At 37.7% G+C, this 25,968-nt stretch overlaps 1 protein-coding gene across 2 annotated transcripts in view; it reads left to right on the plus strand.

Annotated features, from left to right (window-relative positions):
- The first annotated feature begins 1,110 nt into the window (after positions 1-1,110).
- The window catches only part of ugp2b (UDP-glucose pyrophosphorylase 2b), a 48,045-nt gene continuing 23,187 nt past the window's right edge, over positions 1,111-25,968 (plus strand). The window contains exons 1-4 of one of the 2 annotated variants that reach the window (XM_041789697.1): positions 1,111-1,373; positions 1,663-2,327; positions 7,004-7,131; positions 11,744-11,851. In XM_041789697.1, the coding sequence (XP_041645631.1) occupies positions 2,309-2,327; positions 7,004-7,131; positions 11,744-11,851 (255 nt within the window). In that variant the 5' untranslated portion in view covers positions 1,111-1,373; positions 1,663-2,308. The remainder of the gene's footprint in view (positions 1,374-1,662; positions 2,328-7,003; positions 7,132-11,743; positions 11,852-25,968) is intronic. The other variant, XM_041789698.1, reaches the window with a different exon arrangement.

Raw genomic sequence — 25,968 nt, forward strand, 5'->3', positions numbered from 1 at the left:
GCTTCCTGTCAGCCCTTTTAATAAACCCAAGCTTCTTTGACAGAGCTCTACATTAAATAACATGTAAGCATGTAAATATGAGGACATTCAATTTTGGCTTTCCTACCACAGTAATAATTTCTGCTGTTAGGATTTTTTAGATAATTGTCCAGAATGATCACTGAAGTTTAAGGTTTTTGCTTGAAATTTTGGGAGACTTAGCCATTACATTTTCATTTTAATGGAAATTGTGTGAAATTTGTTTGAATATTTTGAGTAATTTGCTGGTATTTTCTGAATATTTTCAAGTAGATTTTGAGCAGATGCTTGTATATTTTGGATATTTTCACTGGAAGTTTTGAGGAAATTAAGTTTTATTTGCATTTCTATGGGAACCTTGAAAATTTGTTAGAATCTTTGGGAGGATTTGCTTCTTGGTATTTTTATGGGAATTTTGTTGTCATTAATTTGAAATATTTGGGAATCTGTAAATGAATGTTTGGGATTTGACTGGGGAATTTGCTTGACTTTTTTAAGGAACTCACATGGGAATTGGGAATTTTATTGGAATTTTTAGGCAGGTCTCAGGAGGTTAACACTTACCAAGAGTTTTTTGTTCATGTACTCCCTGTACATATTTAAATTAAAAGACTAGTGCAATGTCATTATTTTACCAGGGAGAGGCAGACTTGTCTCTTTTTTCCTCCTTTACCCCCTCATAGAAGCATGAGGTATGATTATGTAACACATGTATTAAGTTAAATAACTCTGTCGTTGTCACTTGAAAACAAACGTTATAAGGCAGTGATCTAACAATAGAAAAATTAGACTTTCTTTATGACGACTGATGTATTTTTTCCCAGTTTGAAAAGAACTGAGCAGTTTGGAATCAAATTTTTCATTTAGTATGCACATGAATAGTTAAGTTGGTAGGTAAATATTTCATACAAAACAGATAGTCCGGAAGCATCTGTTTCTTTGTATTTTTATGTCCAAAAATTTTGGGCAGTACTTAACCCGGAACTGTCAGAATCCATACCGTACGTAGCTTAAATCTATTGGTTGTAAAGCGTACGTCACAAGAAAACAGCCTTTTGATTGGCTGACATCCTTCTAAAAGGTTCCCATTCGCCCCTCTCCAGAATGGCACTGTAGTGTAAAATATCTTGAAATCACATTTGAAGTTCTTCAGTTTTTACTGTTTTGTAAGTGTTATTTTGTGATGTCGAAAGGAAACGTATGTCTGATACTTGAAGTTGGAGACCTTTTTGGCTAACAAAGCACATACTGGGTTTACCCCGCTGTCTCTTCTGAAGGATTTCTATGGTCCTTAGACCCGCAGGATCAGGCCGACCCCATCGACTTTTCTTCCACCAGCATCCTACAGTCAAACAGTAAGAAATGGCTTTAAATATGACTATATTTTATCACTGTGCATTCGGCAGAAAGGCATCCTTCTAAATGAGGGTTGTATCTTCAAGTTAGCTGATGCGCAGCCTTTTTTAGACATTTGTCGAAAACGGTCCATTTTCCTCATGTGGTGCTCACGGTGCCTCCGTTACCTTGAGTTGTCTTTATGTTTCCTAAAGGTGTATGCACTGTAGGCAGCCTTAAAATCCGTCGTTTCTTGGGTACATACTGTCCCTCTCTGTCCATTCATTTATCGGTCATTCATTTCCGCAGCCTCGAGCCTATGAAGTTCCTCGGCAGGCAGCTCGTGCGTATGGACTGAATGGTGTTCATCTGTCCGGTTAATAATTGACGGGATGTTAGCTGCTGCCAGTGTCAGTGGACTCTTGTGCAGGAAAAAAGGCTCAAGAGCAAAACATCGCTCGAGTCTGTAGCAATAAGGTAATAAAAATGAAAGCAGGGGGCGAGGCAAAGAGAAAAACATGACCAGAGGTTGGGAGTCACAGCCAGGAGGATTTGTGACGTGGATTACAGTATTGGGTTGGAAATGAGAGGCAGAAAACGCAAGCAATAAAAAAAAATCCTGATAGATCCAACCCAGCTTTATGTGCATGGACGATTTTAGGCTGCTGTCCAGAAAGATAAGAGGGATCGGAGCCTTGATTTTGGTCGTGCCTTTTACCTGACGTCTCAACCTCACTGTACGGACTTTAGCGTTTCCACGCCTGGATGCTTTCCACGCTTGGCTTATAAGGCAGCTCAAAGAAACTTAATGATATATTTGTTTACATCTTGTAAATAACACCTGGATTTTACTGTAAATTATCTTCTGGGTTCTTGTTTGAAGCCTCTGATTTGGATTTGTCATACACTTTAAATCTATATATTGTTGAATTGGTCACTACCCGGTAGCTGAAACATGGCACTTTACATGAAGGGTGAGTAGTCTTGTATTCATTCATCTCTGAAATAAAATGTGGCATAGGTATTGTAAAGGTAAACTTCCATAGTTATGTTTGTCTTCATTTACTCTTTTTGTTTACTTATTTCTTAAAACATTTAAAAAATGTAGTTTGAAATCTCTGAGTTCTGTAGTTGTAAATTATTTTTCGTACAGTAGCCTAAGTACAAAAAAACAGTTTACCTGAAATGCTGCCAGATTCATCCTATGTATCCTATGCATGATGAATTTAATGGCTATTATAGTATTCTTTCCAGTGTTTTCTAAATCTGTGATTAACTGCTGCCTTTTCCAATCATGTAGTGAATCTGTAAACATAACGAAGAAAGAATTTAAGTCTAAATTTTCTAATTGGTGAGGTATCCTATCTGTGCCTAAATGGAGCATGCTAAACTTAACAAAATAAGAGTCAAATATTTGTGACAAATTCAAATTAGTCCACAACAGACCCCATGTAAGCACTGGTTCTACTCCGTTAGCCTCATAAATATCTGAATTTCACCTGTGTATTTCCTGTTACATGCCTTGTACTACACGTCACTGCCATATATTCAGCATTCAGCCCTTTTGGCAAATCAAATATGCCAGTGGCAGCTAATTTTTAAGCATAGTTTCAGACCATTTTCATAATTATGAAACAAGACTACAGTTGCTTTTAGGTCTTTATTATAGAGCAGAACCTCCAAATGACAATTGGCGTATGCTGCTCAGCTGACTTTCTACCTAGATATGATAAAGAGAGTGTGTAAATTGTAAATCACACTTTATCATGATAAAAGACTGTTGATTCAGTGCAGAATTTGATGATAATATAAAGTCAATATAAAAAGTTGATATGAGAAAGAAGATATGACAGCCCTTTTAAAGCAGTAAGAATAGAACTAACTTACAGATTCTCCTCAATCGATTAAAGGGAAAAACAACTTGTTTTTAAAGTAAGATCAGCTAGCCTCTCTATCTATCTATCTATCTATCTATCTATCTATCTATCTATCTATCTATCTATCTATATATCTATCTATCTATCTATATATCTATATATCTATCTATCTATCTGTCTATCTGTCTATCTATATAATTGATTGACTGTATTTATTAACAAGTCATGCACACAAAGTGCCCAGCCCTCATGGGTTATAAGACACCAGAGGTACTGTTGCTGTGTTTCAGCAATTGAGCCCATTACAAGTTGCATGTTCCTTTTACAGCTTACTATTAAATATAGCATTCTGCCTTTTCTCCAGGGCTTTGAAGATAAAACCTGCCACAAAGGTGCAATTCTATTTTTTTCATAATTGTCCAACCAGAAAAAAATCAACATGAATGAAAGACATTTTCCGAAAAAGAACATCAGAACAACAGAAAATTAATTTTATTCTCAATTTCTTGAACAACACACAACAAACAAACATCCTTCTCTAGATCTACATCAAACCTGCTGAAGATGAAAGGCAAGGTGTCTGACTGCAACTATGCACATTATGATCTTCATCTTCTGGTTAGATTATACTTTACATAAGACTCTACACTGTAACTACTTGTATAAGACACAAAGAATGCATTATGAAAGATGAGTTTCTCTTGGTATTGATCATATGTAGTCCTTGATAGTTCAGTCATTATCTTCAACAATATTGCTTACTGCTCCTATAAGTAGTTGATTTAACTTTCAGTCACCTGAATGCTGTTCCTTCACCTTTTTACAAATTGACCATCAATTTGTCAAGCACAGTAGTTAAGTTATTAGTCAACAGATTGGTGTACACAGGTTTCCAAGGCTAGAATTGAGTCAAGGCCCCGCACACATATTTTCACCTTTATCTGCTCTTGATGTAAAAAGTTCAAGTAATATAAAATCAGTAAAGACTGTTCACTACAGTAGCTAAACTTGGCATTGTGACACTGTTGTTTGTTTTCTTCTTTATTGTAGTAGTTTTGCTGTTGTGACAGGTTATTACCATATTTGACCAAAGAGGTTAATTTCCTGTTGTCATTTTATCTGTACTGCTAGAAGCAGTAAATAATACTGAGGTAAAGCTAGTCCAGGAAATGAGTGTAAAGACACACTGTAGAGACAGTTTGTCATCTGTCTCACTGTTTTTCACATTATCGCCAGGATCTTTTTAAAATGTTGTGGTTAAGTTATTATATTGTTGTGTTTTTTCTTGTTAGAATTATTAAGTATCATGTAGCATGTCTTGTATTGGTTTTCTCTGCTTTGTATGGTCATACAAAAAACAAATAGTTTTTGATCATATGCCTATAAGCAGTATAAAGTCTCAGTACAACATCAGTCAAACATGTGATCAAAAAGTGAACAGACTTGGCTGGTTTAATGGGTGTCATCTATGTTCTTTCATCACCTGAAATATTCAATTTGCTTAACCTTTAAGTTTGATTCTCAGTTGATGAATAGATTGTGTACTTAACCAAGCCTAATTATAGGCCTACTCTCTGAAAAGTAAATCAACTATGCTCATAATGGCTCTGTGCATAGATACAATTACACCATTTAGTAATTTGCCAGTTTGCCTGTCCTGTTGTACCCTAATCTGAATAGTATGAGGTATTAAGGCCAGTAGTTAAAACATAAAATGTAGTACTATAAGATCACAGGAAAAAAGATATACATTTTGTTATAGTGCTACAAGGCTACTCAGCTGTAAAGTACAACTTTCTTCCCTCTTCATTAAATTAGCATATACGGTACACTGCCTATAAGTATTCAATCCCTTGGTTGTTTTACCCTTTTATTGTTTTTATAAATCAATCATGGACAATATAATATGGCTTTTTTGACAAATACCAAAAACCATTTTCTAATGTCAAAGTGACAATAGATTCTGTAAAGTAATTTAAAATAAATACAAATCTGTAATGTAAAATAAGGGATTGCATATTCACCCCAGCCCTGCGATTGACTGGGGGCGAGTCCAAGGTGTACCCTGCCTCTTGACCAGTGACAGCTGAGATAGGCTCCAGCCCCTCCGCGACCCCTAACGGGATAAGCAGTATAGAAAATGGATGGATGGATATTCACCCTATTTAAAGTGACTGGCCTTATTCAACACAACTTCAGCCAATTGGTGCTAGTAGTCTCACAATTAGTGAAATGGGGATAACCTGAGTGCAGTAAATGTGTCTCAAGTGATTATAGAATAAAGACACCTGTGTCTGGAAAGTCTAGTCACTGGTTCATCAGTATTCCTGGCTATAATTACACCATAAAGACAAAAGAACACTCCGAGCAACTCAGAGAAAAGGTTATTGAAAAGTGTAAGTCAAGGGATGGTTAGAAAAATTTCCAAAGCACTGAACATCCCCTGGAGTTCGGTTAAATCCATCATCAATAAATGGAGGGAATAAGATATGTATGTCAATCTACCTGGATTAGGCCCTCCTTACAAACTGAGTGCAAGAAGGAGACGAGTGAGAGAGGCCACTAAGACACCTATGACCACTCTGTAGGAGTTAAAAGCTTCAGCAGCTGGGATGGGAGACACTCTGCATATAACAACTGTTGCCCGGGTTTTTCTCCAGTCAAAGCTTTATGGGAAAGTGGCAAAGAGAAAACCACTGTTGAAGAAAACTCATTAACTCTGATCTAGAGTTCACCAAAATGCAGGTGGGAGACTCCATGGTCAAGTGGAATAAAGGTCTTATGGTGCTTTTTGTCCATCGTACATCACACTATGTTTGGCGGACACCAAGCACTGCACATCACCATAAACACAGAAATGGTTTAAAGATAACAAGGTGGATGTTCTGGAGTGGCCGAGTCAAAGCGCAGACCTCAATCCAACAGAGAATTTTCCATCTATGAAATACTGACTTGAAGAGGGTAATTATTTAGGCAGTCACTTATTTTACATTAAATGTTCTTATTTGGCTGACAATACTATGTAAAAATTTGTTTTCATTTTGACATTTAATTTATTTAATTTATTTATTTTTTTTTGGTTAAAAAAAAGTTGTATTCACCATGATTAATTTATAAAACCAATAGGGGGTGAATACTTTTTATAGGCACTGTAAATGAAATATGACCAAGTAAAGGCACCAGTTTTGAGGCTAACAGCAGCCATTTTTAATATATTAACACGGTACTATTACTTCTCCTGAGAAACCCCAAGGTGCCTTTTATAGATTCATAACCAGTAGAGCAGGTCCTGCTTTCTCCTAAGTTTATTCTTGTTTTCAAACACATGCAGAATCTTGATGATGTTGTTCCCTGAGAAAACCGGTAGTAAAATTATTCAGTTGTTGATGGATGTTGTATTCTTGGTATTAAATGGTCATTAAATTTGTAGAAATGTAGAATAACACCGGACATGTTCTGTCAGGAACCCCTTTGATTTGAGGGCCTAGACTCATTGTTCTGCTTTCATTTATGATAAAAACAAAAAAAAAAAAAGATTTTTTTAATGTTGATATCTGTGACTTTAAGTTAACAAGAACAAATCTCACACATTGCAGGTTTCCAAGCAGAGTAAAGAAAGTAAACTTCTGTGACTTAGACATTAAGTATATTTGAGTTTTAAGATGAAGATCTGTTGCCCTCATAAATACGTTTGTCTCATCATTTTAAGAACCTGCCCACCATCTTCCTTGTGTAAAACTTTTGCCTTATCTTCCTCCATCTCTCCTGTCCAGGTCTAAGAAACGGAGAGTCCGACAGAGGGATGGCTCAGTTCCAGGAAATGATGCGGCAGCAGCTGGAGAGCTCCATGCACGCAGAGCTGGAGAAACTGCTGGACACCAGCACGGGCGCAGAGAGCGAGGTAGTACTCCAACACTCCCTCTCTGTTTCTTTCTGACCATCTGGTTGTAATTTAAAGGGTGGTTGGGTCACTCACGAACACAGGGAAAACACAGAAGTGACACATACTGCATCACAGTGCCAATGAGGTTTCCACCTACTTGACTACAGACAAACACTTGATTACGTCAAGTTGACGTCACTCAAATTACAAAGGCAAGGATTTTACTCATTTAATTAGCCTTAATCATAACTTAACTGACTATTACAGGCCCCAGCCCCAAACTAGATCCTGTAGATTTGTCCTGCTTCCTAAAATGGATTCTGGTCTTAGGAGTGGATGTCAAAACAGTAAATGAATCAAAGTCTCAATGTAAAATTTAAGCTGAATTTTAAAAATAGCAAAGCTATGCTGACCATTTTTTTGTTTCATGGTATGAAACAAACATAGAGCTTGAGATAAAGTTTACTCTGAAAAAAAACAACAACATGTAACCACTTCAGGTTGGGGTAGCTGCCTCTTGTAGACATTTACCAGGTCCTCTGATACTCCCAGTACTCACAAAAGAGGTTTTTCTACTCAGAGAGAAAAGGTAATGAATAAACTCAGGTGTGTCCATTACTTCATACACACTTTCATTTAAGGGTGTTTACAGAAAAGGCTTTTGTATCATATTTAGTAAAGCTTAAAGGTAGCACAGCTGTTTAGCACACAGTTTCTGACTAAAAAACTGGTTGAACAACTGGTTTTACTTTAACTAGGATTATAAGTGTACTAATATAAAGTTGTTCCCCAAGAAAATGCAGTTTGTAAGCGGCAGTTTATCAATTTAGACCATTCAAAAGCCCAAAATTTAATTCTAAATCCTTAAATTCGATTACTTGTTGACTTTTTTTTTTTTTTTTTAAGGCGGGAGTACATATAAAAACTAATGCTGTCAAGATTAATTGAGTTAATGGTGATTAAGCAAGGCCCACAATTAGTGCATAATTTCTTTTAATCACGATTAATCACATACTTAATTGTCCCTTACAGTACGCTTTGTTAAGACAAAAACAAGGCCAACACCGCTCCTTAATATCTCCTTTTACAGACAGCTCAGTGGACAAGTCAAAGTCATCTGAACCTTTTTAATGTTCTCAGATTTCATTTTCAATCTATAACAAGTTCTGTTTTCTGTGGTTACGTTCATGTTAAAATCTTTGATCTACCAGTAAGAGCGGGTCTGTATCTAAACAGGAAGTCAATTACCCCTTGTTAAAGACAGTAGAAAAATCAACAATGACGCAATAAAAGTCAAAAATGCAAAATAGTTGAATTTCAAAATGTCACTTAAAAAAGGTTGCAGTTAATTATGAATAACTACAGATGTTCTGATATTAATCATAAGCAAAATTTTAATCTTTTGACAGTCCTAATAAAAGCATATCATGTTGAAAACCAGAAAACTCTACCTGAATCCAAATCACAAAGTTATGCATATTACATTTTTCATAAGTAAGTCATTAAACATTTTTTTAAACTATGGCATCACAAAAGAGATTTCACAGTGTCAGAAGGAGACATATCTTAATTTAATAACAATATTGTTTAAAATCATCTCAAATCTGCCAGTAACATTTGTAGTTTCCTACATTGCTTCCTGATGATTTTGTCCAACAGAGTCCATGTTTTCCTACCATAGTTTAGAGATTGATTGTGGTTAATAGGTAAGATTTTACTACATCCTTATCTTGCTGTTAAAGGACTGAATACTTACTGGCCTAATCAAGTAATGCACATCACTGGGAATGATAATTGTTCCAGGGGGCTAAAGGTAGCTCTTTGATTATCACTTCCATCCTTATAATCAAATACACAGGATGAAATTTAGCAGGACTTTTTCAGCAATACTACATTTAAAATGTATTGTGCCTACAATATTTAATGGCTTGATAGGTAAACAACACAAGTTTTCCTTCAGTGAAAGCAAGAGATGAGAGAGAAAAAACGGAACCAGATAGCCTTAAAAATGCTTCACATCAAAGATCACAACCTTTTTCATGGCTCAGCAGAAAGATAGAGTTTCAGTTCTTTTATTATCAGCTCCACTACTTGAATTGGAGAAATATGTTTCATTTAAAGAAATAAAGAAAAAGGCCCAAGGGGTGAAAGTTAGATTTTGCCATTTTAAACCACACTGTGAATCACTCATAGAAAAAAAAATGTATTAATTTAGCCTAACTTTGAAAAAAATAAAAAGCTGAACTTAGAGGACAAAAATGTACAGTTTTGGGTGGCGCCTGAAACCACTTTCAATAAGAGCAAACTTACAAACACTGTCTGCACTTTGAGAAGCCATATGTGAATAATGTGAATTTGCACCATGATTAGGTACTCATATAGTCTATATGCACTCAAGTATTTTGCCACAACTGTTAATTATCAAATTCAGGTGTTTCGATCAGACCCATTGCCACAGGTATGTAAAATCAAGCACCTAGCCGTGCAGTCTATTTTTGCAATATCTTGTCGGATATTCAACAGTCAACTGTTGATTATTGTTGGAATTACTGGAAAGTGGAAGCGTTTTAACCTGACATGCCAGATGGATTTGTTTCACACATCCATCCGGGAAGGCTTCAATAGGAAATGTGAGAAAAGGCAGAGGCTTTGAAAAAAATTCGGAGTGTGGTTGGGTGAACATTCTGTCTGTCACATCTCTACGGGCCAGTCAGAGCAACAAAACACGTGATGTAGCCGCTATCAAGCTGTGCGTGCGCAGCCACTGAGGAATAACTGCATAATGGCGACTATAGACGTGTAAGTACTCAACTTACTTGTTTTTGAAAAGAAAACAACTCACTGCCATTCTTTTTTCTTCTTTTAACGGAGAAATGTTTTCAAGTTCTGATAAAACTGGCGCTTTAGCAGCATCCACGCTAAGTTCTTCCTCCATAACTGCACCAGCTCTAGCTGCTGCTTGTTTACGTCACGACTCGAGAGGCATCTGGCTGCAGCCCTCGGGCAAACCTCTACACAGGGGCGTTCGGCTGGAGACCTCTCCACTGGGGCAAAACTTCTCCGCTGGGGCGTGATGTACATTACCCAAGCCATGGACCTCTACGCTGGGGCATGACGTATATTGCCCCAGCTGGCGGACCTCTACGCTGGGGCGTGACGTGTATTACCTGTGACGAAATTTCAGCTCTATCCGCTTGCCAGCAGGCTGACCCTAAATCTAATCAGTCGGGTTTTAATGCCTAAATCTAACCAGTCAGATTTTAATGCCTAGACCTAACCAGTCGGATTTAAACGCCTAAACCGAACCAGTCAGGTTTTAATAACGTAGAACCATCTCGCCAGCGTATGGGTCAGAGTCTGCTACTGCACGGTCCAGCGTAGGCTTGGGCAATGTACGTCACGCCCCAGCGAAGAGGTTTCGGCCCACCGTAGAGGTCTCCAGCCGAATGCCCCAGTGTAGAGGTTTGCTAGAGGGCTGCAGCCAGACCCTCTTGCACGACTCTGCTGTGCCTGAAAGTACTGCCCCTCGTCGTTGATTGATCCTGTCACTTTTTAACCGGGCCCAAACGGTTCAGATGGGAGCTTTGCAAGATGGATTCGCCAGTGAAAACAAGGAAACGGGCGTATCCATCTGCTTTGCAAGGTTAGAAGCGTTTAGGAACAACAGCAACAGAGCTGGTTTAACAACTGCTAGGGCACATGGTGTGTAATTGCTCTGCTGATTACATAGCTGAAGAGTTCTGGACTTGCACTGGCATTTGTGTCAGGACAAAAGCTGTAGAAACTTGATGGAATGGGTTTCCATGGCTGAGTGGCTTCATGCAAGCCTCACATCACAAAGTCCAATGCCAAGCATCAGATGGAGTGGTGTAAAGCACACTGACACTGGAGCAGTGTAAACATGTACTACGGAGTGACAAATCACACTCATCTGTTCAGCAGTCAGATGGTTGAGTCTGGGTTTGGCAGATGCTGGAATGTTACCTGCCTGATTGCACTGTGTAAACTGTGAATTTTGGAGAGGGGATAATGGTATGAAGCTGTTTCCAGGCGAGGCCCCTTACCTCCAGTTAAGAGCATTCTTAATGCTTTAGCACCAAGACATTTTGGACAATGCTATGCTTCCAATTGTGTGGCAACAGTTTGGGAAAGCCCCTTTTCTATTCCAACATCACTGTGCCCCAGTGCACAAAGCAAGGACTATAAAGACATGATTTGATGAGTTCAGTGCAGAAGAACTTGAATGACCCACACAGAATCCTGACCTCAACCCCATCAAGCACCTTTTGGATGAACAGAAATTATGAGTGAGAATATTACAAGCCAGGCCTTCTTGTCCAACATCAGTGCCTGACCTCATAAATACTCTACAAAATGAATCGGCACATATTCCCACAAAAAACCTCCAAAATCTCAAGGAAAGCTTTCCAAGAAGAGTTTAAGCTGTTACAGCTGCAAAATTGGGACCAACTCCATATTAAAGTACATGTATTTGAAAACAATGTCATTACAGTCCCTGCTGGTGTAATGGTCTGATGGATACTGTATGTGTATATAGCATATAGGTGTAAGTCACTTGATAAATATCATACTGGCTCTTAAGAGTTAAAAACCTATTTGTATTTTTCAGGTGTCCAGGAAAGATTTTGAAGGCTTCAAGAACCTTTTCCACAGATTTCTACAAGTGAAAGGGCCATCAGTTGAATGGACTAAGATACAAAGACCTCCAGAGGACTCAGTAAGTCTTGTTCAATTTTGTATATGTGTGTCTGTGTATGTGTGCTCATATCTGAGAGAGTGAAGGCATTGTTTTGAAAGAGAAAGCAAAAATGTTAAATTCATATCTCACACAAGAACTTTTTTGTCTCAGGGTGCAGCTCTTCATGTTAGGGGATATGAAAAATTTTTATTGCACTTTGCATACAGATCATATTATGCAAACAGTGCATAGGCTGTCTTTTGTATTATCGATTCAGGAGAGCACATAGCCTGAGGCAGTCATAAATCAAACAAAAGTAATTGACATTGAAACCAAAACAGTTTTTAAAGGTGTCCATAGCTGGCAAGATGATTAAGTACAACAAAACAAGTCCAGTTTAAGGAACACAGTGACAAGATTGATGGTCTCTCAGGTGGCGTAACACTTTATTATTAAAACTTTTACTGCGGATAAACATCCGTTTAAAGGTAGACGATGCAATTTTTTTTTTCACTAGGTGTCGTAGGAGAGCAAAGCCTTGACGCACCTTCGCCACTTTGAAGCCTTCCATTTAGCCACTTTAGCTTCTGTTGATCCTAAACACCGATCATATACAAGTTTATATGTAACGTTTCTAGGCAACCTTTACTGCTAATATCTTTTTTCAGCTGCAGTAAACCATTTTACGAGCTCTTCTTATCCTGGCCAGTTATGTTATAGCATCAATTAAACATGAAAACATCAGCTTCAAACAAGACTTGGTTGATTTGAGATAAACAAAATTTGAGACACTACCTGATTTGAGTAGCGCTACCTCCGTCTGCAGCCTCCATTTATTAGCCGTAGGCTAACATTAGCACACCTAGCTTCCATTCATTTTTACCCCACATTTGTTTTAGCCGCGCTATCACACTCAGCTTAAATGTCCAGCCATAAGAACAGTGCTGTGTCAATAAATCAACACTGGACAAATGTTGAGACAATGTGCACAATGAATGAAAAGATGTAGCCTACTTACGCATCCACAAGAAAGCAAAGCCAGTTCTGAGTCATGCGAGAGCTTTTTAGCGTTGCGTAGGGCTCACCACCGAGGAAAAGCAAGTTTGATATTAACTCTAATTTTTCCTTTCGCTTTGTCAGAGGGTTTCCTAGACAAATGTTGAGGCTTTTTAGGTTGAGGGAAAGCCGGTGGCAGGCCTTCGGTCGGCTGCTTTGGACTGGAGTCTGCCATTTACACTCCTCTCAGCTGTTTGGGTGAAACAGTTACCTGCAGCAGCACTGCTGCCCCTGGGGTCGCATCTAGGAGGAGAGGGGCGTGTGCCAGAGGAGAAGGCTACCGCCCCAATTCGGTCAGACGGACAGAGTTATAAACATCCCATATAAACAAAACTACAGGGTGCTGAAGTTTTAATTTAGTGTGTTGATACTGTACTCAGAAAAAAAACATTTACATAGCATATGTTTGATTTTTAAGACATTTAAGTGTAAAATGTTGGATAGTCTACCTTTAACAGTCAGTTTATCTTTATTTTATTTAATAATTGTAAAACTTAAGGTGCCAGCATAGTGTGTGTAACATTTCTATAAGATTAAACCATTTGGAGTGATAAGACATCCTTTTTTGTTCTAGACGTTTTTAAGTTTGTAATAAAAGTCAGGATCACTTTAGCCATCAAAACACCTCACATGAAAGCTGTGCCAATTACTAGACTCTTGTTTCTGGGTTCTTATCAGCTCAGACAAACAAACTTGTAAATTATTTGTCTTATGCATAATAAATGACTAACTTGGTTCCAGGTTAAGTCTTTTATTGAATCCTTCACAGCTCATTTTCAGAATGCAAAAGTCTTTAGGAGACGAGAGCTGTACAAGTCCAGTAATGGAACAGATGGTTTATGATACAAGAAGTGCATGTTAATCAGCTTGATGAAAGTGTAGGAGAGAGGAAATCTGAGACCTTAATTGTGGAACAAAACAAACATGATGACAGCACCAATGTTTTGGTTATATTTAACTTTAGCCTCTTTTATGCCAAGGTTATCTGTATTTAAGGCAGTGCGAAGAAAATGGGAAAAAATGTCTTTTGATAAAAGAATCAAGAACAATATGCTTGTCTGAAAAAATTGTGCTTGCCCCAATCGCTGCTGCCTGTAACTGTGAATAAAAGCAGGTTAGCACATCTTGGCTGGGAGGTCCTGTCACTATTTCACCAAGGAGACAATGAGAAATAGAAGTTCCTCTCTGTACATGTAGCAACAGTTATATAAGTATGTTAGTGACCTACTGTCACTTTTTAACACATAATGAATGAAAGAGAATAATCACAGGTAGTTGGAGAGATCTATTAGAAGTAAGACACTGTTGGTTCAGGTGCTATACATCCAGCTTGTGTTGCCATTAATTGGTAAGTACTGCCTCTGAACTTTAAATTGAACCACTGCAGTTCAACTATGCTAGGACCAATGTTGAGCAGTTACTCAAAAAGCCTTTACACATTACTTGTTACTTTCTAAAACAACTAATGAGTTACATTACTTAGTTGCTCACAGCAAAAAAGTAACTAGTTACACTACTAGCTACATTACTTTTGCTTTACTCCTTGTCACCTGAGATCTTCTGTAACTTTATTGCTGGTGAACATACAGCACTAAACCTTACATATTCCCATATTAGCGTAATACAATTTAAAGGCACTATGTTGACAACAGAAGGAGTAAGGATATGTGAGTGATGTCAGCACAAGAAGTAAAATTAAAAGACAGGTCTTAGCTTTGATATCTATGGGTCTTAATGTTTATGTTCTCCATGAGATGTTGTTCTGCAGTTGAGTGCATCTGTCATGTGTCATGTTAAATCAAGTAGTGTTAATAAAGGCAGCAAAACATAAGACTACAATTATCTTAAATCCGTATTCTAATAAGAAGGACATGCATAAGATCTTTTTGTACTGCTCTTTAATACAACAAAGATAATAACAACAATTTTTACATCTATACCAAAACAGCTCCTCACAGAAATATGCCACAGTAGGTAATATTTCCACCAACTTAAATGCATCCCGGTCATATTTATCTCAGCTTGTTTCCTGTTGTTGTTGTTGTTGGAAATTGAGCTTTGGCTGCTTTGTGCTTGCATCATCAAGTCATCTGAAGTCACACTCAGGCTCTGCAGGTCTTTAGCTTCTTGTCTTAGTATGCTGCCTTTGCAGATGTTTGGAAAGATCTGATGCAGAGTTCACAGCAGTGGAGAGTTGGGTCTGGCCTGAGTACAGTTTACACTTTACCTTCCCATTCTCGTCCTTTTGTGCAACAAATTCAAAGTAATGTTCATATCTCTATGCATTTAAATATGTTCTTTTTTGAACTGCTCTGCTGTTTTCCTCTCCTTCCTCTATGAACACACCTAATGTATTAGTCACCTGAATTGGCGAGTATCACATGAGCACACTTTGAAAAGAGTGCTTGATTTGTTTTTTTCTGTACTCTCATTTTACAGGAAGTTGGAGGATTTATAGTAACGACAGTAACAAGGTTGTCATTTAACGGTAGCTGTAACGTGATTACTAAGCAAGCATCAACCACCCTTCTGACTTCTCAGAGAAGCCCAGTGAAATCCCTCATTCCTGTTCAAAATGGTAAAACGTGGAGAGCTCACTATAAAAGAGTCCGCATTAAAGCACTTCATGATGCTGGATGGTCTCTGAGATAAATATGACAGGTGGTCTAATAAATTTGTTAAGCACTGTACATAGATACATAGAATGTTAAATTGACATATCACATGAACACCATGATTCCTATAGTGTTTGTCACACATGTCGATGTTTGTTTCTCAAACATCGACATGTGTGATTGTCAAATTTTGAGGATTCTATGGGTGAATGGCTTACAAAGCCAACCCTAGTGCTGAGTCAGTGCTGTTTCTTTAGTTGTTTAGAGAAGGATTTCCTTGTCCATATTTATGGGGGATCTTCAGTTTTCAGTCACAGGGGATTACCCCCAGTGCTTCTCCTACAGATCCCTGAACGACAGGTTTTATCGCTTTTTTCGAACTTCAGAGTAGAAGATCAAAAGGTTTAACAGAGAAATGGAAAGTGCAGACATATTTGATTCCATGTCATCTCTGAAGGAGGATTTTAAAGCCTGAACACAGCATTTTGTGCCAGTTTACATGTTACGCAGTGAGGCAGCACTGAAGAGTAGCCAGTGAAAAGACCTAAAAAAAAATTTGTGAAAAAAAGTGACTTTGTGCTGAAGTCAGCCAAAGATATCAGCGTATAACACGCAAGGCACGAAAGGAAGGGTTCATTGTTGAAGCTCTTGTTATGAGTTACTTGGCAGAAAATCTACCTTCTACAGAGACACAGTTAGAAATAAATGCATCAGATTTCACTTTTTCTAAATAACTGTGGAGTAAACAGTCCTTGATGCTTGTTTACTGCCTCACTCTTCAGTGAGACTGTAGTGAGACTGAGAGGAATTGGCTTAATGAATGTGTTTTTATTTAGTTGTTATGGTAGACAGTATGGCTCACACAGAACTGAGACCCTGCAGCTGTAAATTGTTAAGGGATGAGAACAGAATGAAGACATGCAGCTAAAAAAAGCTCTGACTGTATAGAAACGTTTGGATTATTCTGAAGGGGGTAAACAGTATTAGTGCTCTGGTAAATGTGGTGCAGGTTAACCTTATGATGGATTTCAAGTTATGGACATTATTCAGATAATAACAAACAAAGCCTAAGCCCATACTATGATACATTTAACAAAAAATATGTAGAAAGTAGACCAATAAAACTTTGTTTAGAGAACTTTGTACTAACTTGGTATTGAACTAAGGTGTTAAAAAGTAGGAGTGATCTCACCAAGATGCTGCACGTTGTCTTTATTTTGGCTCTGCATCAGCTTGCATTACTTTGTCCCTATGTGATGTAACACATTGACAGCAAAGTTATATCCTGCGCAGAAGTAAAATTATCATATGTGACATTTTCAACCTCAGGGTGTAACATCAAATGTCATGTGACTGAAATTTGTAATGAAAACTATACGATCAAGGCTCAGGCTTGACCAAGTTTGCATGCTGATTTTGTCAGAGTAGAGCTGGTTGTGAGATCACTCCACCCTACACAGATGGTAGGAAAATGTCCTGTTGTGACTCAGAGAGAAGTTTTCAAGACTTTATCAGACAGTACAAAATGTGAAAATGCCAGGAAATGACATAAAAATGTTCCTGAAAATCATGACTGGTTCAAAGTGATGTAACGTCTGCTAGCAGCCCTGCCTCATGTCATTGTCTCAGTGTAGATGGGAGTTATAACATTTTTAACCAAAAAATCAGTTCTTCAGCTTCCACTCTGGACACGCACAAATATTAAATGACACATGCTAATGATAGCTAAGTATTTTCAATTAATAATGTCAAACAGTCAGGCTAATTTCACACCACTTGAATCTATGTCCGTCAAGAAGGTTTACAAACAGGGACTGGGAACCAGTTCAGCTCAGTTGGAGCAGGTGCCCATATACAGAGGCTGGAGTCCTCAACGCACTGCTCGTGGGATCAATTCCTCAACTCTTTCTCCCATATTTTCTGTCTCTCTTCTGCTGTCTTGTCTAAATAAAGGCATGGGTGTCAGCCATCAGCTAGATTGTTATTTCAAACATCGGTATTAGCATCAGCCCAGATTTTTACAATCTGTGCAACGCTACACAGAATCAACTACAGCCATGGCTGCTGGACCTAGGTGTGTGCATCCAGAGCAGTTATCATTAAGCTTTCAATTTTATAAATCTACAATGATGGTTAAGGATCTTGTGCATACATACGTATGTCTTGGACTTGTAAGTTGCATCATGCCACAAATTTGAATTTCTTCCTATGACAATAGTGGAGTTTCCATTCACCGGTTTTTATGTGCATTTTAATTTGCTCTTTAAAAAGCCCGGCTTGGCACAGTGCACATTTTTAAAAAAAGCTTTAAAAAGTTTGTGTTCCATGAAAAATGTGACACTTTTAGTGAATAAACGATGACATCTCTGGATTAACACACCTAAATAAACACCCAGGGCTGTTACTACATTTCCAAGGAATGTGGGTATGACAAGGCACTCTAAAACATCCATTTGTTTTATCTAATGGCTTTATTGATAGTTGATAAATCACTGCTGATTGCATTATTGCTCAGTGGAAAGGTATTAACACAGACAAATACTGGGTTGCCCTTAGAAATGTCATGTTTTTTTAAAGGTTGCTACCAGAGCAAATCACTACATCTTTCAAAACTGAATGATGTTGGTCATAATAAGCAGGAAGTAAAGTCTGATCCCTTTTTAAATTTCAGCTGCCAAAAAAGATTTTCAAAGCTCTTCATTTCTGCCTATAAGCTCCTTCTTTGTTTATGTCTTCACTAGATAGCTTGACTTTTCTAAAGACACAGTGGTCAGTGGGCATTGATATGAGGCCAGAAGTCAGGTTTCCTGACATCATACAAGCAGAGCCTGCAGGCACACATTAGTTTGATTCAATCAATGATGGATGTCAGAATGTATTAACATTAGGTTTTTGGGTGACTACGAAGTTTTAGATCAGTTATTTCCTTATATTCAGTGATAAATTTGCTTCTATTTACTTCAGCTCATCAATAAAAAGATTGTTCAGTGTTTGCTAAATCTGTTGACTGCTAATATTGCATAACTGTAGTGGATGGACTAATACAAATTCACATTTTCTTTTAAAAACCTTGTGATACATTTGGAATGAAACCCTACAACTGAGCGTGGCAGCTGACATTAGAAAAAGGATCTGACTTTACTTCCTGCTCATTTGGACCAACACCACTCAGTTTAAAAGATGGAGTGATTTGATCTGGTAGCAGCTTTGAGATTAGCATGACATCTCTAATGAAACCCCAGGTTTGTCAGTGTTAATACCTTTCAAATGAGGAATAGAGCAATTAATACTGAAATGATAACCATCAATAAAGCCACTATATAAAACAAATTGACTTTTCAAGATGAAGCAATATGAAGCCTTCATTCCTTTAAGTGAAGCATGTCTTAAAAAAACGATAAAGTTTCTGCTAACTGTCATTTTCACTCTCTGTACATCTGTGCTTGTCATTTGTCATGACTGTGCTTTTGTTGTTGAGCAGGAATTCCTGGTTTTCCTGGGGAGAAACTTGTAGTTCCTGATATTTCCTGATAATTTTCTCCACCCACTTTGTTTTCCAGGGCTCTGCTTGTGTCATACCAGAGTTGTTACTGTCTGTCATTAGATGGCCACATCTACTTCTGTCTCACTGAGCATTGACAAAACTTTCTCAGTTTCCTGTTGTCCCAGCACTGGACTCTTTAATCAGACACAAACACCCACATAAACAAAGCCTGTTTTGTCTTTTTCTTCTTTTCAGACTGCAGCAACCATCTCACTCTCCCAGTCTGAGCCGGCTCATTAATTTTTAGAGATTCAGATGCTTGAGAGAAAGAGAGAGAGGGAGAAAATAACACAGGCACAGAGGAGCAGGAAAAGATGAATGAAGTCCACAAAGAAGAGATTTCTACAGTGAAACTGAGAGTTATGTAAGAGAGGCTGAGGCAGAGATGAGATTAGAGTTGTAGAGAGGTGAGCGACGGAGTAGTTACGCAAAAAGGGAACATAAAATGGAGAAAATGACTAAAACACAGAAATGAGAAGGGCAAACAGGCTCAGAAAGTGTGTTTGTGTAAGACAAGGCAAGCATGGTATCCCAGTGCGTGAGAGTTTAAGAAATAGGAGATAGAAAAGTAAATGTAACCTTTTTGAGAGCCACTGCCAAAAACAGCTTCTGGATTCAGAATCTCTCCCATCCAAATAAATAATTTAGTCCCTTTTGGTCTTTAAAGCCAGTTTTGACTCAGATAGCCCGCTAGCGTCTGCAGTAAGTGGAAATGACAGGCTGACCTGCAGCAGAAATAATTAACGTGGTTTATTTTGGGCAGTTTCAGCCCATAGATTAATGGAAAGAAGAGTGGTGAAGTAGACACAACCATTAGAGAGTTCTCACCCAATAACCAAAGGAGTTTTTCTCAGTAATGGTATTAATAACTATAATAGAGAGCAGTGCAGAGATGAGCCTTCATATGTCTTTGTAATAGCCAACTTTTATACTAGCAACCAGGACATTTATACAGCTTCCTTTTTAATCATATTTTTTCATCAGAACAAGGCACAAAACCCACAAATCATCACAGGCTGATCACTCAAGGTTCAAAGTTTCACTATCACATGGTGCTGTAGAGATTAAAAGACCTTTTTTTTCACAAATACACAAACCCCTTAAAATTATTTGAAATATGCAGGATTAGGTGTGTCACAATTTAACCTTTATTTTTCTTGTAAAGTTTCTAAATTAAATCTCATGAACAAGTGTGCAAACACAGGAGCAAATATTATAAAAAACTCAACACAAGCCAACAGGCAAGGAGGTAAAACTTTTATATCCTGCAAGTGGTGAGCGACTAGTGCAAACATCCTGCATGTAGTTGTTGATACAGTTTCCAATTATATGTGCCACTGATAAAAAGTAAAAAAAATTGGCTTGATCTGTTTCTCTCCACCCCTACCTCTCTAAAGTAAAGTTGTAAATGAGAACTGACTCACTTTTTGGATCCAGCTTCAAGTGGTCTCTCAAGGAACTGCAGGTTTTTTGCACTTCACTGTAGGCTTTAGTTTTGAAGACCTGAGGCTGCTGCTTGCACCAAACCTGCAACAAAGTATAGGTACTTTGCAGATGGCGTCACGCAGCAGCAGAGAAGACCACTTTGGGGACTTGGATGGATTTCTGCATAGAGAAAAGCCACCAAAAAGCAGCGTTTTTAGCCATTTACCACTATACCATGTATTCAAAGTGCTAAAATATAAACATTCTTAATCATCAAGCTGTTTTTGTATGGAAGTGGATTAGGTACACCGATGAAGGAAAAATAATGTGGGGCACTTCAAGATTAAAGTAAAATAACAAGAAAAAAGCCACAACTTACTATTACAAACAGCGGATCTTAGACACTGTGTTTATGAGCTAAAGAGAAAGAATCTCTTTGTTGTTAAATCTAATTCTGAAGTATAGTTACACATCTTCATTGATACAAGGTATTTTGTAGAGAAAGTCAAGAATCGTTTGTTAATGTCTTAAATACTCATACATTAACAGGAGGGACATAACAATGTTTGTCTCTCTTTTCCTCTTCCACTCAGTCTGATCACCTGCAGAGACGCACAGATGCACATGACCTCCATTGAGGTAGCAATTAGCTAAGATGTAGCTGTAGAAAAAGCAGCAGTTCCAGCAGACCTCGACCACATTTCTAAGCTAAACAAGAGCAAAGAGCTGCACCAAAAGCACTTCGAATTGCCTTGTTGCTGAAATGTGCTACAAAGACTTGCCTTGTCTCCTAGCAGAGAATATGTTTTTGCACGTCTCCTGATTGGCTTCGTCATTAATTTTAGCCACCAACAAGCTTTGCCATTCAAACACTATGGCAGCGCTAGTCTGTATAGCTAAGGTTAGCATTGGAGCTGTGCATGTCTACTACCTCATTTTGTCTTGTCACTCTGATTGGCCCATCATGGATGTGACAGACACAAGGTGCTTAGATGGCCTCTCTGTCTCTCCCCCACTCTGTAATCCCAGTTTCTGATTATCCACTATAAACAAATTTTTAAAACATGAAGGGGACAGACAGAAAGTTGTTGTCCAGTTACTTTCAGAGTTTTTTTAAAGGCCTGTGCTTCCCAAACTCATTGTATAGGAGGTTTCCTGGATGACTGTGAAATATATCCATGTAATGGATTTATGAAACAGTCTATCTGGCCTGTGCGGTTAAGGTTAGATACACAAAATATAAGATCTATGTCAATTCACAGCATAGTTTTTTGTTTTTTTTTCCCAGAAACTATCACTAATACTCTTAGCTCAACAGAGTATCACTGAAAACCTCAAACTGAAAATGACATGAAGTGAAAGGCATGCTGCTCTTCAAGCATAGTTTTTTTTTTTTTTGTTGTTGTTGTTGTTTTTGTTATGAAGGTTAAAATGCAAACAAGTGGTTCATTTCACAAGATTTTGGATCCAACATATACAGTCAGATGGAGCACTGTTTCTTCTAGCTACAATTAAAACATAATTAAAACTTGACAGATCTTGTGCATACAAGCCAGTGTTAGACTGCCAGCCGTTCATTTATAAACTTGTCTCAGCATTTTGGGTTGATTGGTTGTTAAAGGTTAAAGCTTTTGTGAGAAACTACACAGTCGTATCATTAAATGTAATCTCAGTCATTTGAGGAGCTTTAATCAGGTGTATTTTAGAGAAACTAACACAACTATTTATTTGTCTAACCCTTTTCCAAACCCCTCCTTACCAGATGTAACTGACAGACAGTGGCAAGCACTTTCTCAAAGTTCAGTACAGAAGTGGTTTTAAGGTATTTGGCCCTAAATCAGATGGTAAGATAAGGAATGTAGCATGAAAAGTATTCAGATGTTTCATTGTTTGACTGTATGAAGCTAAGACTTGGATAAAGTATGATACTAACTTTGGTTTTGGTGCTAAAGCCTATTCATGGAGATTACGTTTAGGGGTCCCCAATCTCTGACACTTTTATTTTGGAGATTCCAGGTTGAAAAGTTTGTGAACTTCTGGCTTAGGCCTTGTCCACACATAGGCGGCTATTTTTGTAAACTGAGGTTTTCCTCCTCTGTATTCAAAAGTAATCCTGTTTTGTTCTCATAAACATCTTTGTCCACATTTATACATGTAAGGAGCCTGCTATGTTAACAGCAGTGACAGGTCTATCAGGATTTATGTTTTTTATTAATGAGTCCCGCTCACTCATGCATAGCAACAACATCCTTGATGTTACTTGCGGTTCCTCTGCAGTCACCATTTCATTTTCAAACCTGGTCTGGTCCTGAAGTGTCGATGTTCACAGCAGAGTTTTTGGTGTGTTGTTTAGCACAGCAGTGACCTCTGTAGTCCACACAGGTGTTTCTATTCATACACAGTGGGAGAGCTACTGTGTGTATGTGTAAGCATGTCAAAAGTCCAGTCAGCAGTGTCCAAAAGTCCAAATCCATGTTTTCCCCTTCTACACATAAACGCTGTAAGCAGAGTTTCTAAAAATTGTCATACTGGAGGGAGTTTTCAGAAAGTTGAGTTTTCATTGACCTAAAATGCTAAGAACAAAAAAAAACATCCACTTCTGTTGGGCATCGCCTTATACGGAGAGTTGTCCATCAAACACTAATTGCGATAGACACTTTGGACCAAATGAGATTCAGCGAAGAAATAAATCATAACAAGGAAATACAAAAAATGTCACATGCCATTCATCTGTTTTTAATTACTGCAGAGAATTTGATCAATTTGTATTTTATTGCTCTGGCATTAATATCTCAGACCTTTTCTTGCTTTTGCATTGAATAGACATTAAATTATAAGAAATGGAATGCATGAAATGATTGAATGAAATCCTCCATGAAAAGTGTTGTGAAGGACATTCTGGTTAAAAGAGACATAGCATGAATACCACCATAACAAAAGCACCAATGTCGATATATTATTAGTCCCTCCACATGAAGGTGACTGACTGATTATATGATCCACCATAGTTTGAGCTACTAGTGCCAAAGGTAATACAATCAGTTGTATTTCTCAGTCCTGCATCATAAGAGATCCTTTACATAGCCTTTTAAACATATAATAGCTTTAAAGCAATGTTTATAACTGTTGTAAGCATTTATGCTTTTTTCGATACTGTGCTTGATTGGCCTGTGTTCGTGTATTTGAATGTGGGTAAGTCTGTGGTATTTAAGAAATGAGGTACAGACAGTTTCCTGCATTGTAATGATTCTGCGGCTTTACATGCCCAAGGAAAGGTTTGTGGTTTTCCACATTTTGAGAGTCTTTGTATAGCTGTCATGGGTCTTAAGCGGTTGTTACTCTTCAAGACAGATAAATGCAGCTGTGTGGATTTTCAGGAAAAATGCATGAATTTCTCTCAGTGCCAGTTATGAAGTATAACTAATAAATTATCTATGATGGGAATTCTATGCACATGAATGGCATTATAATGTAATGGCTGTTTATAAATCAACTGTCAGAATTAGTTTCATTGTTGTCTTTTGTTACTAATGTCACTGTGTAATCTTGGCTCTGTAGCCGAGTACAGCAGAAGAGTTTAAAAGTAAAACCAGAGTTCAGTGCTATATCCTGGAACTATTGTTGTTACATTCTTACCAACATAGCTGAGTCAACAAGTGATTAAACTTGTTATGAAATACTTAAACTTTGACTGTAAACATGCAGACATCTTCTCTTCTTCAGTAATGCTGATTCACATGTTAAATTTAGGTTGTAAAACATTTAAATCCCTTTGGTGTTGATTTATTTAGCAGGTTAAACTGTACTAGTATTCACTCCGTGACTCTTTTTTTTTTTTAGATAAAATGTCCAGTGGGTTTTTGCAATTTCAAAAACAAGTTAAATGAGAATGGGGTTTTCACAAAGAGTTATGCATGAGGAATTTTATATATTAATTAACTAAGCAAACCAAAAGGTGATAAGTCTGAACTATAGCATAAAACTGATACATACACAAGTCAGTGCATTAACCCAATACCTGACTTTATAATGAAGAGAGTGTACAGGTGTATCTCAAAAATTAGACTATCATTTAGAAGCTAATTTTTACTTTTATTTACTTCAGAAAGTTAAATTTCCATATATTCAAGATTCATCTCATACACAGTGAAACATTACAAGACTTCATTTGTTTCAGTCTTGATTATTGCAGCGTACAGTTCATGAAAATTGAAATCCCACTATTCCAAAATATTAAAATATTGTGGAAAAGTCTAATTTGAAAAGTTTTCCTGAGCCAATATTTTCTCACTATGGTTCAGTACACACAACCACAATCATGGGGATGACTGTTGACTTTACTATTGTCCAGAAGACAATCACTGACACATGTGAAGTGCTTAATTTGTCGCTACAACATGTTTCCCATTTTAGAGTTTTTCTTTCAAATTTTTGATTTATTCATATACAAGTCTGGCAGTTGCGTTCATGAAATAACCACATTGCACAGATTATAGACTAAGAAACTTTTCATTAATAGAACAGAGAAAAGGTCAGAGGTCTAATCTGGGATTAAATTATGTATAATCCTGTTTTAAAGTAGTTACACGAACGGTGGCTTACTTAAGCTTTGTTGGCTTTAGCCAAAGCTAACATAGCTACATTAGCTACTAATTTATCTTACTACATAAGCCAATTTAGCTGTTAGCTTTTTCAATATCAGCTTTAGCAAAAGAAGCTAAAGCTGATTCAGATAACGTAGATATGTAGCTTCTGTAGCTGCTTTGTGAGTTTTGCCTTAGCTACATAAGCTACGTAGCTAGCTTTTATCTACATAGCTTACATGGCTAACAGAGCTATGTAAGCTTCACTTGCTACATTATAATGTTTTCATTGAGGATGACTTTTTCCTGTAAGCAGACTGTTTACTCAGCTTTATTAAAAGTGTTGTTATCAGGTTTTGCAGGTCAGGTTTGTAACATTTAGTATCCTAACCGATACCTTAAGCCTTACCTTGACCTTAAACGGAAGTTCAGTCTGATTTATTCCAAAAGTTGTGGCCTGTATTTCCATTCTGAGATGCACAGTGTCTCAGATGAAAGGTCTGTGAGAGTGGCTGTCAGAGATGAACAGTCTGCAGCCAGACTGTGTTGAATTCAGCTGGTGTAGCTCTTAACACACTGACAGCCATCTGTATTACCCAGGAATGGAAGTTTAACCTTGGGGGTACAGGGGAAGGATGGGGATCCCAGCTGAAAGATATTTAGCTCAATTTAACCCCATACATACATCACACACATACATAAAGAGTCCCTCTGTTTCCTCTCTGTATACATGTATTTCCAGTGCCTGCAGCGATTTGTATAAATCAATACTGCATGGTATATTTGCAGTGCCTGTTTATCATCATTCTGCATTCCTTTCCTAAGTCACGTGTCTAAATTTTGACCATGAAACATGTTTTGTCCTCAGTGACGCTCACTACTCTGAAGGACAGAGAGTGAGCAGCAGCTGTATCCAGGTTATCTGTTGTATTT

The sequence above is a fragment of the Cheilinus undulatus genome, linkage group 6, assembly GCF_018320785.1.
Source record: "Cheilinus undulatus linkage group 6, ASM1832078v1, whole genome shotgun sequence".
Classification (NCBI taxonomy): Eukaryota; Metazoa; Chordata; class Actinopteri; order Labriformes; family Labridae; genus Cheilinus; species Cheilinus undulatus.